Genomic DNA, 15101 nt, shown 5'->3' with positions numbered 1-15101 from the left:
CATGAGGCTTGCATTTGCATGTACAATACACAAGGTTCAGGGCAGGACAACCCCAACTGCTGTAGTGTCACTAAAACACATTTTTGAAGCTGGTATGGCTTACGTAGCCCTCAGTAGAGTAAACTCTCTCAGTGGATTGCACATAATTGATATGGATGAGAGTAAAATCTACTCCAAACCTGAAATCACTGCAGCCCTCGAGAGCATGACACAAGTCAGCTTTGATGACATAATGCCACTTGCTCACAGCACACAAACTCTGAACAGGCCTGACACACTCAGCGTCATCCATCACAACACCGAAGGACTTGCACCTCATATCAATGATATAAAGTGTCATCATGAGCTGTGTCTAGCAGACGTGTTATGTCTTACAGAAACTCACCTGCAAGGATCATTTGTTGCTGACAGTCTCCATTTAGAAGGATACAGTATGTTCAAACGTAACCGACACGTTTCTTACACCAACGATTCTTGCATGGCCAATCTAAACGGTGGTGGAGTTGCTATATATGTAAAAACACACATTCAAGCCTGTGAAAAGCAATATATACATAACGTAACTGACTTGGAGTTCATGGTTGTCAAAGTTGAAGCCCCACTCAATGCACTGATTGCTGCTGTGTACAGACCTCCAACCTACAATGTTGACTCATTCATCTCGAATCTGAAAAACCTTTTGGGGTCTTTAGAAATCATGGATCATCACCCAATCATTGTGTGCGGAGACTTTAATGAAAACCTTTTGTCCAGCACACCACATCCAATATTTGATGTTTTTGAATCCAGAGGATATGTACAAGTAATCACAAGTGCAACCACTGAAAAGAACACACTGTTGGACCACATTTTCATCTCTCAACCACAGAATTGTATCCAGTCAGGAATATTACAAACATACTATAGTTACCACAATCCTGTGTACTGTGTAATAACTTCTAATGTTTCTGTTGAAAGCACCCTGGTTCAACATCATGAAGCAAATAAGACAAAGAGAAAGCCACTAGGATCCGACACCAAAACTCCTCCAACTGCTACTATCAAGACAACTGCTCACATATGTCCCCATTGTAACAAAACATGTAAATCAAGGGCCGGCCTCATCAGCCACCTTAGGACACACAAATGACCAAACCCACAGACAAACGATCATAGTAGTTTCAAGTTGAAGATTGGCAAAAATGATGACATGTGGAACATCACTGTGTAAAACTGCTGTAGAGTAACAGGGAAAAAAGAAGCTCTAACAGTATTTCTGTCACCTAAAAAAGAAAAATGATGAAGCCCTGAAGAATATCGATGAATAACCAGGAATGCCACACAGTCAAACAAGCCCAAAAATACATCAAAGAAACTTTCAATATACCACTCACCCAAACTATTTTAATGTATTTTAATGTATTTTAAACCATGTTTGAAAGCACCTAATTTCAGGCACTGCTTGCCCGAGCAACTTGAAAGACCTTACAGTGTCAAGTTATCCAGTCAGGAATATTACAAACATACTATAGTTACCACAATCCTGTGTACTGTGTAATAACTTCTAAAGTGTCTGTTGAAAGCACCCTGGTTCAACATCATGAAGCAAATAAGACCAAGAGAAGGCCACTAGGATCCGACACCAAAACTCCTCAAACTGCCACTATCAGGACACCAAAACTCCTCAAACTGCCACTATCAGGACAACTGCTCACATATGTCCCCATTGCAACAAAACATGTAAATCAAGGGCCGGCCTCACCAGCCACCTGAGGACACACAAATGACCAAACCCACAGACAGACAATCATACTAGTTTCAAGTTGAAGATAGGCAACAATGATGACATGTGGAACATCACTGTGGAACATCACTGTGGAACATCGCTGTAAGTTAACAGGAAAAAAGGACCTTACGAATAACCAGGAATGCCACACACTAACAGTCAAATGAGCCCAAAAATACATCAAAGAAACTTTCAATGTAACAAATATACCAATGATACGACTCACCCAAACCATTTTAATGTATTTTAATGTATTTTAAACCTAATTTCAGGCACTGCTTGACTGAGCAACCTGAAAGACCTTCCTGTGCAAAGTTCGCCTGCAACTCTTGAACTGTAAGTATCCTTCTGGATTCACTAAATCATGAAGCATCTGACCATATAGGCCCTACCCAATTGTGATTGTGTTTTTATAATTGTAGTTGATTTCACTGAGTGTGTGTTGCATTAAAGGACAACTTTGGTTTTTTACAACAAGGGTTCATATTTTAGATTGTAATTAGAGAAAAGAAAAAGTTAATGTTAAAATGTTTTCATTTGCTTTGTTCTATTGTTTTATCACGTTTACCGGGCTGAAATGTGGGGCATGCGTACGCATGGGGGCATGCGTACAAGTGGCTAAATATGTATTTTTAGACACAATAAGCCAGCAGTATCTTTATTGCTATTTACAGTAACACTTCTAGCCCCCATAAGTCACATCCAACCATGAAAGGTTGTGTTGTATCTTGGGAATGGGCTTATTCTGTGTAAAATGACATATTTACTCCAACACGTCCATGCCCCAAACACTGAAATAAGAATCTCTAAAACAATAGAACGAAGCAAATGAAAACATTTTAACATTCACTTTTTCTTTTCTCTAATTACAATCTAAAATATGAACCCTTGTTGTAAAAAAACAAAGTTGTCCTTTAACAACTGGTGAAGTCAACTCGACTCTGTAAAAAGTTGAGTTGATGTCGATTTTATCGTTTGATGACATCATCACATCACACACGACCCCCCATTATTTGGGGGGGGGGGGGGTCACATAGATTCATAAAAAAATCTTATGAATCTATGTGAAACATTGTTTTCCCACTCAACATTTCTAAACTGCAAATTGAAGGACTTTTTAATACCTCTAAAATGACAAATTTAACATTGTCCAAATTGTCAAATATATAGAGGCAGAAATTGTGAAAATTGCCAATCTTACAACGCCTCATTGTGTGTGTGTGTGTGTGTGTGTGTGTGTGTGTGTGTGTGTGTGTGTGTGTGTGTGTGTGTGTGTGTGTGTGTGTGTGTGTGTGTGTGTGTGTGTGTGTGTGTGTGTGTGTGTGTGTGTGTGTGTGTAGTATGTATGTTCGTCTTTTATAGGCTCAATCCTGTTGAAGTGGGCCTTTTCAATAAATATATTGCCATAATGAAGTCTGTTGCCATGGCCGTTCCGAGATAAATCATCAGTGTATGGACTGCCTGCTGCCAACACTGGTAAATATACTTGAACTGTATCAGTTCAAATGTGAACCAATAGACATGTTATATTATAAAACTATGTAATGTTCTAAAGTCAGCATTTTAACAGTCTATACAGTAGAAAATTAAGAACAATATGCAAACCTAATTATTGTGAAAACAATGCACTTTGCCATATGCCTACAATCCCTACATACATCAAAAGTATAAATGATCTGGTCTTGGATGATGATGCCAGTCTGACAAAGAAGTTGTGTTGACGTGCACATATAGTAAACGGCTTATGGGTGGTAAATGGTAAATTTATATAGCACTTTAATCCAAGGCACTTTACATAGATTGCATTACATTCACCCATTCACACACACATTCATACACCGGAGGTGGAGGAAACCATGCAAGGCACCAACCTACTCACCGGGCATTAATATCAGTTTATCAACCTTTTTTAGACATCATCACCCAAGAGACCATCATCAACGCTGAGTCTGCGTGGGATTGGTTCCTCCAGGTGGCTAAAGACGTGAGTCAATTGTTGTAGCAATATAGTTGTATATAAGATGGTTTGTTCTAGTTCCTAAATTAGCCATTGATTGTGTGCCATCTAATTAATGGCTTAGAAAAGAATTGGCCTGAGGTGAGATTTACTAGCTGACCTCTGTTGTTAATTCCTGAGGACCTTCATGAATGTCACTTTTCCTTTGTGTTATCTTTGACCAGTTCAACTTCTGTGTTACCCAACCAGACACCAGAATGATTCCTGCCGACTTCCTCATTCCTGCCCAGTCACAGAACCCCATCAGGGACAACCTTCATCACAAGGTACTCTCCCCAGTGACCCAATAACGGTTCTCATAGTTTTTAATCATTATTTGCAGAAGATATCTGATCATTTTGAATGTGAAAACATGTACTGTACTTCAGTCTGCTTTATTCATCTGTTGTAATCCAGTGCCTGTGGGCAACTGAACAAACTGTAAGCGTCTCTTTCTAAATGGTTCAAATTAATAGTCTCTCCTGACATTTTAGTTGTTTTGAAAGTAAAATATCCCTTTAAGCTTGCCAGACTCAACTCTTAAATTTTACAGAGGTTAATATCCCAATGGACATTAACTTGTCTGCTTATTTAAACCTCACTGTAGATTGCTGTTTTGTTCAATACCAATTTTGAATTATGTTATGTTCTTTTCATCCCTGTCCAACATTAGGTCTTCCAAGGGAACAAACCAAGCAACTCAATTATTTTCAAGAAACTGAGTCCCTTTATGCTTGGAGTTCTGGTTGGTAAGTAGTGGATCTTTTAACAGATTGTTCCCTTGCCCTGTTGGCATATTTGGTCTGGAGGAAGAACTTTGAGCAGATAGTTTATGATGTTTCTGCAGTAGAAAAGAACTGGCCTGAGGTCAGATTTACTTGCTGGCCACTGCTGTAAATTCCTGAGGACCTTTGTAAATGTCACTTTTCCTATCTTTGACCAGTTCAACTCATGTGTTATCCAACTAGGCACCAGAATGATTCCTGCCAACTTCCTCATTCCTGCCCAGTCACAGAACCCAATCAGGGGCAACCTTCATCACAATTAAGGTACCCTCCCCAGTGACCCAATAACGGTTCTCATAGTTTTTAATCATTATTTGCAGAAGATATCTGACCATTTTGAATGTGAGAACATGTACTGTACCTCTGTCTCCTTTATTCATCTGTTGTAATCCAGTGCCCGTGGGCAACTAAACAAACTGTAAGCATCTCTTTCTAAATGGTTCAAATTAATAGTCTGTCCTGACTCTTTCTTTGGTTGTTCAGATCCTGGTGGCCAACTTTCTGGCCCAGACAGAATCGCTGATGAAGGGGAAGACCTCAGACAAGGCCCGCAAAGAGCTGGAGGTTAGTGTTTCTGCTGTTGGGAAGTCATTCCTAACAGGGTCCTATTCGCATTAGAGTAGGGTTAGGGTGGGCCTTTGGAACATAGATATGCTCTGTGTCATCTCCTCACTCTGTACCTTCTGCCCATTGTGTCACCACTGTAAAAATAAGTTGTATGTTTTTTCTTTCCCTAATTCCACCTCAGGATCATTTCCGTAACACGCCTCTGGAAAAGAATCTTCCGGTGCTTCTGGCTGTGCTGGGAGTCTGGTACATCAACTTCTTCCAGGCTGAGACCCACACCATGCTGCCCTACGACCAGTATATGCACCGCTTTGCTGCCGACTTCCAGCAGGTCAGTCACACAGAGACTGAAACGCTGAACAAAAGGGTTGAGAGGCAGAGGGACTGAAAGATGGAAGACAGGAGCTGGGGAATAACATCTGTTGGTACAACAGGTTATATGTACTGAGTTGTAAGTACAGGCCAGTCTATGACAACAGTACTATGACATCATATTGATGATCATGGGAAGACAGGAGCTGGGGAATAACATCTGTTGGTACAACAGGTTATATGTACTGAGTTGTAAGTACAGGCCAGTCTATGACAACAGTACTATGACATCATATTGATGATCATGTTATTCCATAGGGATTTGAGGCTTTCTTTTTGTCTGCTGATCCGACTGACTTTCTTGGTTCCATATAGGCTAACTCATTTTCTGCCAGTCAACTGCCTGATCAACAATTCAACTTTTTTTATAAAAAGTAATTTTTTAGATATTCTTTGCTGAAAAAACATGTTTCGCATGAAACACCTGTTTATTAAGGTAACTCCACTAAACAGACTTCTTCAGAGTCTTTCAGACAGGCAGTATGGCTTATAGTTGCATCATGTGCACATACTGTATACATGCAATATACTGTACACAGTGTGTTTTGTGTGAGTGAACAAGTAGCATCTGTATCTAAAGTTCAGAGTCAGACACAAAGTTTTACTATAAGTGTTAGGCCCCCTGCAGCGTTGACCTGGTTGAAATCAGGAAAGCCTGGTTGCTGTCAGGATGGCAGAGATAGAGAAGCTGCATTGCGTCTGATTGTGATCGTTGCTTGTGGTCCACAGGGTGACATGGAATTTAACAGGAAGAATATCAGCAAAAGTGGAACCCATGTCCCATACCACACTGGACCGATCGTCTGGGGAGAGCCAAGGACCAATGGACAGCATGCCTTCTATCAGCTCATTCATCAAGGTACTGTGATATTAACACACCCTGTCTTCTACTCTGATGCATTATATTAAAAAAATATTTTTGTTCAACATTTGAAATGTGTTTTTTTGGGTTGGTTGACTAAGTTGTTGTCTTCCCTTCCCATAGGGTCGAGCTAGGCAAGCAGCTGGCCAATCAGATCAAACATGAGCTCAAAGATAACTCTGAGGTCACGTCCCATGATTCCTCCTCCAACGGGCCTATCAACTTCCTGAAGAAAAACTTTGCCTGAATAACCTCCCTCTGCTCTGAGCTTCAGTTTGTGATCCAACACAATTGGCTAAATAATTTAAGTGTTGTCCTCCCATAAAGTTTTGCACACAGTCTAAGGACATTAATGATAACTTAAGTTAACATGTTCACGGCCACGGAAGCCTGCGTTTTGTATTTTCTCCTATTTTGGTAGTTTATAGTAGAGCAGGTAAGCATTAGGGTTCTGTTGTAACTTTTATTTTGTGTTTAGGTTAGTAGTTTATAACTCAAGGTTAGTATTAGTATGTTTTGATTGTTTCCCTGATTTGCTCCGTGTGTCTTTATGATTTTGTAGTATTTTCCAATTTCAAATAATGTAAATATCTTAAGTTATGAATAAAAACGGGTTTCACTCCCAATTCATGTTACATCCCCTTTTTTTCCCTAGACGGGGACGTAACAATCGCCAGTATGTTAATTTGAGTGTTGATGTACATTGTGAGACATGACTGTATGTTGATGTGTATAACCTTTTAAAGGAAATCATATGGTTGCTTTTTGAAGGGAAGAAATACAATCTCCAATTAATAATGTGCAGATATTACTGTTGTTGAAGATATGCCCCACACAACTTAGTCAGCATTGAGTTGCAAAATAAATGTTCCATTTGTCACTTTATGCACTTGTATCGTCATGCTTTGGTTACATAGCACATGCCATGTGATGGACAATTATTCATATCCCTCAAAGGTTAAAACAAAGTGTTGTTCAATAACAAACCCGTCTCTACAGATCTCTTGCATTTTTCAGCCATGTACCTCACTGGTTTCCATTTAAAAAAAAGAATGGTATAGCCTGTGTCTCAGCATCCTCCATTTTGCATGCACATTCCCACTAGGTCAAGGAACAGATGCCACCCTTCTCACATTGGCCACCAAGCAGGTCAACTTTTGAATAACACATTTTTGGAACACAATGCCTTAAAATAACACATGCAGCATCTGATTGTCATGAAAGGTTCAAGAACACAGTTTTTTCCACTACTTGCAGCTATATTTTTATGTTGATTTGATTGTCCATACTGTTAGGTTCATGTAATAACTCTGCTTGTCTGCATTGTAATTAAATTTACATTTTATTGCCTGCAAACTTGACATTTTGTACTATTATAGCCATAGTTTTTTGGCTTGAAGCGAGCCCACAATTGTTTCGAAGGAACAATATTTTTCTAGTTTATCTATCAGGCAGTCATATCAAGTATCAAAAAACTTCGGTTCCTTTCTACTCCTACATACTTAGTGAGAAAATGAAAATAAAAACATCAATGTGTTCAGTTTACAGTGGCGAAGTGTGCTATTACTTTTTACAGCAATCGGCCAAATGGTGGCGCTGTAGGAAGCCTTCGAAAGTGCGAACTTTGAACAGGTATAGCTCATGCTGTGTTTGAGGTACAGGCATGAAACCTGTATACACGTATGCGTCTCCTCATGCCGAACAACTTTTAGCCTCTGACTTTTGACCTCTGACCTTTAGATCTCCCACAATTCGGAATTATATGAAAAACAGTAAAAATCTATCTCCTCCTGGGTTTTTTTCGATACGCGCACAAAACTTTTTTCACATGAACTTTGGACCAATACGGTCAAACTAATCTCGGCGGATTTCTTTTAAAGTGAAATATAATTTTTTAATAATTCAATAAATATTGCAGTTTTATGCAAATTATTCTTCGGCCTCTAAATCATACATGCAAAGTTACACGTTCATGGCATTTGGCAAAGATGTAGAGGGTTAGTCAAGGTATCACTGAAACCAATTTTATTCCAATCGGCCAAAGGGGGGCGCTATACGAAGCGTCTGAAAATTCAAACTTCAAACGGGCATAAGTCATGACTCGTTTCGTTTGAAGACATGCAACTTGTTACACGCGTGCTTTGACTCAAGCGGAAGACATCTGTGTCGTTGTTAAGTAAGCTCCGCCCTTCGATTTTCCGCCACTTTGAGCAGTTTGTAAAACGCGTAAACCCGCTTTTATTCTGGAATTTTCGCGTCACGTGCACAAAACTTTTTTTACGTGAACTTTGGACCGATATCTAAAGATCTGTCAGATCGGATTTCTTTAACATTGAAACATGCTTTTTTAAATAATTCAAACAATATTGCATTTTTATGCAAATTATTCTTCTGCCTCTAAAACATACAAGCAAAGTCACATTTTCATGACAAAATAGTGTAGAGGGTTAGTTCAAATATCACTGAAACCAATCTTACCCCAAATGGCCAAAGGGGGGCGCTATATAATTTTGAGCAGTTTGTAAAACGCTTAAACCCGTTTTTATTCTAGGATTTTTTTTGCAATTTGCATGAAACATTCTACACGCAATCTAAGGACCTTTATCTAACATGCCTATGAAGTGCACACAAAAAAATTATAAAATAATAATAATAAATATAGCTGCAAGCAGCGATAAAGTGTCCAAAGCCAAAAACACCTCAAATCATGAACACAGCCTGGGATGTGCGTGAAATCTTGCAAGCACATTCCCAATAGGTCAAGGAACAGATACCAACCTTCTCACATTGGCCTGTTATAGCGCCACCAGCGGGTCAACTTTTGCACAACACATTTTTGGAACAAAATGGACCAATCTTTGACGTCAGTAACGTCAAAGAGAGCACTGCCTGCGATCTTGACATTTTGTGCTTTTATAGCCATTGTTTTCCGGCTTGAAGCGAGCCCACAATTGTTTCGAAGGAACAATATTTTTCTAGTGACAATATCTAACCGTCATATCAAGTTCTCCTCAAAACTTCGGTTCCTTTCTACTCCTACATACTTAGACTGAAAATGAAAATAAAAACATCAATGTGTTCAGCTTACAGTGGCAAAGTGTGCTATTATTTTTTACAGCAATCGGCCAAATGGTGGCGCTGTAGGAAGCCTTCGAAAGTGCGAACTTTGAACAGATAGAGCTCATGCTCTGTTATACGTACAGTCATGAAACCTGTATACACGTATGCGTCTCCTCATGCCGAACAACTTTTACCCTCTAACTTTTGACCTCTGACCTTTAGATCCCCCAGAATTTTGAATTATATAAAAAACAGTAAAAATCTATCTCCTCCTGGGATTTTTGCGTTATGCGCACAAAACTTTTTTCACATGAACTTTGGACCAATACGGTCAAACTAGTCTGGTCGGATTTCTTTTAAAGTGAAATATAATTTTTTAATAATTCAATCAATATTGCGGTTTTATGCAAATTATTCTTCGGCCTCTAAATCATACATGCAAAGTTACACGTTCATGGCATTTGGCAAAGATGTAGAGGGTTAGTTAAAGTATCACTGAAACCAATTTTATTCCAATCGGCCAAAGGGGGGCGCTATACGAAGCGTTTGAAAATTCAAACTTCAAACGGGCATAAGTCATGACTCGTTTCGTTTTAAGACATGCAACTTGTTTACACGCGTGCTTTGACTCAAGCGGAAGACATCTGTGTCGTTGTTAAGTAAGCTCCGCCCTTCGATTTTCCGCCATTTTGAGCAGTTTGTAAAACACGTAAACCCGCTTTTATTCTGGAATTTTCGCGTCACGTGCACAAAACTTTTTTTACGTGAACTTGGGACCAATATCTAAAGATCTGTCAGATCGGATTTCTTTAAAATTACAACATGCTTTTTTAAATAAATTCAATGAATATTGCAGTTTTATGCAAATTATTCTTCTGCCTCTAAAACATACATGCAACGTCACATTTTCATGACAAAATAGTGTAGAGGGTTAGTTCAAATATCACTGAAACCAATCTTACCCCAAATGGCCAAAGGGGGGCGCTATATAATTTTGAGCAGTTTGTAAAACGCTTAAACCCGTTTTTATTCTAGGATTTTTTTTGCAATTTGCATGAAACATTCTACACACAATCTAAGGACCTTTATCTAACATGCCTATGAAGTGCACACAAAAAAATTATAAAATAATAATAATAAATATAGCTGCAAGCAGCGATAAAGTGTCCAAAGCCAAAAACACCTCAAATCATGAACACAGCCTGGGATGTGCGTGAAATCTTGCAAGCACATTCCCAATAGGTCAAGGAACAGATACCAACCTTCTCACATTGGCCTGTTATAGCGCCACCAGCGGGTCAACTTTTGCACAACACATTTTTGGAACAAAATGGACAAACTTTGATGTCAGTAACGTCAAAGAGAGCACTGCCTACGATCTTGACATTTTGTGCTTTTATAGCCATTGTTTTCTGGCTTGAAGCGAGCCCACAATTGTTTCGAAGGAACAATATTTTTCTAGTTTATCTATCAGTCAGTCAGTATCCTCAAAACTTTGGCGCGATTCATCTCTTAAACGCTTACACCTTTCAACACCATTCAAATTTTTATGTGTTCAGCTTACTGAGGACACGTGTGCTTGTATTTTTGGTTTTGAAATGTTTTGTAGTATAAATATAAAAAAATAAAAATGTTTAACTTTAAGCACCCAATGCATTTCCAATGGGTTTACTGAGTGGAGAGAAGGATAATAGACCCATGTTTATGTTAAGGCGCTGTGGCTGCAGTGTTCACACTTCAGATATGCTATCTATATCATTGCGTTCACACAGGTCTGCTCTCTGATTTGATCCAAATGTCTAAGCTGTGTGATGTATAAAACTATAGTTATAGTTAAAACTATAAATAAATGTCCCTCTCCACTCTACTGATTGCACAGCTGTGATCAAGAATCAAGTCCGGGCGATGGGATGTAAATCCCATAGCCATATATCCTAGAGCCCGCAGGGACAGTCAGCCATATTAGTGGTTGTTGTTGGTTGTCAGGGAGATATCAAAACCAATGCATTTCCAAGTCAGATCCACAACACAATAAAAGCCATGCTCCACTCCTCAGTCTGGAGTGGCCACATAGAAGAACGCCTTGGTTATAGACTTATAGACATAGTGGAGGACAGATGTGATCTGGGATTGTTAGCCTACAGTATATGCACTCAATATACTCCTAGTGGAGTCCATTTGACAGTTGCTGGTTCCCAAACACAGAATCAAAAATGTAGATCTAGAACACATAGAATATGTACAGTACAGTAAGGTTCAGTAGAGTACAGTAAAAGTACAGTAAGGTTCAGTAGAGTACAGTAAAGTACAGTAAGGTACAGAAAGGTACTGTACAGAAAGGTACAGTAGAGTACAGTACAGTACAGTAAGGTACAGTAAAGTACAATACAGTACAGTAAGGTACAGTAGAGTACAGTAAAGTACAATAAAGTACAGTAAAGTAGAATAAAGTACAGTAAGGTACAGTGGAGTACAGTAAAGTACAGTAGAGTACAGTAAAGTACAGTATAGTAAGGTACAGTATTGTACAGTACAGTAAGGTACAGTACGGTACAGTAGAGTACAGTATAGTATAGTACAGTAAGGTACAGTACAGTACAGTAAGGTACAGTAGAGTACAGTACAGTAAGGTACAGTAGAGTACAGTAAAGTACAGTAAGTTACAGTAGAATACAGTAAAGTACAGTACAGTAGAGTACAGTAAAGTACAGTAAGTTACAGTACAGTACAGTACAGTACAGTAAGGTGCAGTACAGTATAGTAAGGTACAGTACAATACTGTAAGGTACTGTACCTTACAGTACCTTAAAGTATCCTATTTGTTGGGTTGGAATCGAGCCCACACTGTTTCGAAGGAACAGTATTTCTAGTTGTGGGCTCGCCTATAAGGCGAGCACACTTTAGATATTGTCATTATTTATTTATTTATTTATCTATCAGGCAGGCATATCAAGTATCAAAAAACTTCGGTTCCTTTCTACTCCTACATACTTAGTGAGAAAATGAAAATAAAAACATCAATGTGTTCAGTTTACAGTGGCGAAGTGTGCTATTACTTTTTACAGCAATCGGCCAAATGGTGGCGCTGTAGGAAGCCTTCGAAAGTGCGAACTTTGAACAGGTATAGCTCATGCTGTGTTATACATACAGCCATGAAACCTGTATACACTTATGCGTCTCCTCATGCCGAACAACTTTTACCCTCTAACTTTTGACCTCTGACCTTTAGGTCTCCCACAATTCGGAATTATATGAAAAACAGTAAAAATCTATCTCCTCCTGGGTTTTTTTTGTTACGCGCACAAAACTTTTTTCACATGAACTTTGGACCAATACGGTCAGATTTATCTCGGTGGATTTCTTTTAAAGTGAAATATCATTTTTTAATAATTCAATCAATATTGCGGTTTTATGCAAATTATTCTTCGCCCTCTAAATCATACATGCAAAGTTACACGTTCATGGCATTTGGCAAAGATGTAGAGGGTTAGTCAAGGTATCACTGAAACCAATTTTATTCCAATCGGCCAAAGGGGGGCGCTATACGAAGCGTCTGAAAATTCAAACTTCAAACGGGCATAAGTCATGACTCGTTTCGTTTGAAGACATGCAACTTGTTACACGCGTGCTTTGACTCAAGCGGAAGACATCTGTGTCGTTGTTAAGTAAGCTCCGCCCTTCGATTTTCCGCCACTTTGAGCAGTTTGTAAAACGCGTAAACCCGCTTTTATTCTGGAATTTTCGCGTCACGTGCACAAAACTTTTTTTACGTGAACTTTGGACCGATATCTAAAGATCTGTCAGATCGGATTTCTTTAACATTGAAACATGCTTTTTTAAATAATTCAAACAATATTGCATTTTTATGCAAATTATTCTTCTGCCTCTAAAACATACAAGCAAAGTCACATTTTCATGACAAAATAGTGTAGAGGGTTAGTTCAAATATCACTGAAACCAATCTTACCCCAAATGGCCAAAGGGGGGCGCTATATAATTTTGAGCAGTTTGTAAAACGCTTAAACCCGTTTTTATTCTAGGATTTTTTTTGCAATTTGCATGAAACATTCTACACGCAATCTAAGGACCTTTATCTAACATGCCTATGAAGTGCACACAAAAAAATTATAAAATAATAATAATAAATATAGCTGCAAGCAGCGATAAAGTGGCCAAAGCCAAAAACACCTCAAATCATGAACACAGCCTGGGATGTGCGTGAAATCTTGCAAGCACATTCCCAATAGGTCAAGGAACAGATACCAACCTTCTCACATTGGCCTGTTATAGCGCCACCAGCGGGTCAACTTTTGCACAACACATTTTTGGAACAAAATGGACCAATCTTTGACGTCAGTAACGTCAAAGAGAGCACTGCCTGCGATCTTGACGTTTTGTACTTTTATAGCCATTGTTTTCTGGCTTGAAGCGAGCCCACAATTGTTTCGAAGGAACAATATTTTTCTAGTTGTGGGCTCGCCTATAAGGCGAGCACACTTTAGATATTGTCATTATTTATTTATTTATTTATCTATCAGGCAGGCATATCAAGTATCAAAAAACTTCGGTTCCTTTCTACTCCTACATACTTAGTGAGAAAATGAAAATAAAAACATCAATGTGTTCAGTTTACAGTGGCGAAGTGTGCTATTACTTTTTACAGCAATCGGCCAAATGGTGGCGCTGTAGGAAGCCTTCGAAAGTGCGAACTTTGAACAGGTATAGCTCATGCTGTGTTTGAGGTACAGGCATGAAACCTGTATACACGTATGCGTCTCCTCATGCCGAACAACTTTTAGCCTCTGACTTTTGACCTCTGACCTTTAGATCTCCCACAATTCGGAATTATATGAAAAACAGTAAAAATCTATCTCCTCCTGGGTTTTTTTCGATACGCGCACAAAACTTTTTTCACATGAACTTTGGACCAATACGGTCAAACTAATCTCGGCGGATTTCTTTTAAAGTGAAATATAATTTTTTAATAATTCAATAAATATTGCAGTTTTATGCAAATTATTCTTCGGCCTCTAAATCATACATGCAAAGTTACACGTTCATGGCATTTGGCAAAGATGTAGAGGGTTAGTCAAGGTATCACTGAAACCAATTTTATTCCAATCGGCCAAAGGGGGGCGCTATACGAAGCGTCTGAAAATTCAAACTTCAAACGGGCATAAGTCATGACTCGTTTCGTTTGAAGACATGCAACTTGTTACACGCGTGCTTTGACTCAAGCGGAAGACATCTGTGTCGTTGTTAAGTAAGCTCCGCCCTTCGATTTTCCGCCACTTTGAGCAGTTTGTAAAACGCGTAAACCCGCTTTTATTCTGGAATTTTCGCGTCACGTGCACAAAACTTTTTTTACGTGAACTTTGGACCGATATCTAAAGATCTGTCAGATCGGATTTCTTTAACATTGAAACATGCTTTTTTAAATAATTCAAACAATATTGCATTTTTATGCAAATTATTCTTCTGCCTCTAAAACATACAAGCAAAGTCACATTTTCATGACAAAATAGTGTAGAGGGTTAGTTCAAATATCACTGAAACCAATCTTACCCCAAATGGCCAAAGGGGGGCGCTATATAATTTTGAGCAGTTTGTAAAACGCTTAAACCCGTTTTTATTCTAGGATTTTTTTTGCAATTTGCATGAAACATTCTACACGCAATCTAAGGACCTTTATCT

General features: G+C 38.8%; 1 protein-coding gene across 2 annotated transcripts; it reads left to right on the top strand.

The window, feature by feature from the left end:
• Positions 1 to 1492: 1492 nt before the first annotated feature.
• LOC308301309 (glucose-6-phosphate isomerase-like) lies at positions 1493 to 6793 on the top strand. 2 transcript variants are annotated; one of them, XM_080745249.1, is made up of 8 exons: positions 1493 to 2101; positions 3106 to 3241; positions 3679 to 3749; positions 3972 to 4048; positions 5030 to 5110; positions 5295 to 5444; positions 6215 to 6344; positions 6471 to 6793. In XM_080745249.1, exons 4-8 carry the CDS (start codon positions 3980 to 3982, stop codon positions 6479 to 6481), a joined length of 441 nt encoding a protein of 146 aa, XP_080601375.1. In that variant the 5' UTR covers positions 1493 to 2101; positions 3106 to 3241; positions 3679 to 3749; positions 3972 to 3979; the 3' UTR covers positions 6482 to 6793. The 2 variants fall into 2 exon arrangements, with proteins under 2 accessions (XP_080601375.1, XP_080601374.1); XM_080745248.1 differs by having other exon boundaries at positions 3947 to 4048.
• The last annotated feature ends 8308 nt before the right edge of the window (positions 6794 to 15101 follow it).

The sequence above is a fragment of the Nannobrachium achirus genome, assembly GCF_963921795.1.
Source record: "Nannobrachium achirus genome assembly, chromosome: 16".
NCBI classification, from domain to species: domain Eukaryota; kingdom Metazoa; phylum Chordata; class Actinopteri; order Myctophiformes; family Myctophidae; genus Nannobrachium; species Nannobrachium achirus.
This window is presented reverse-complemented; position numbering and strand designations above follow the sequence as displayed.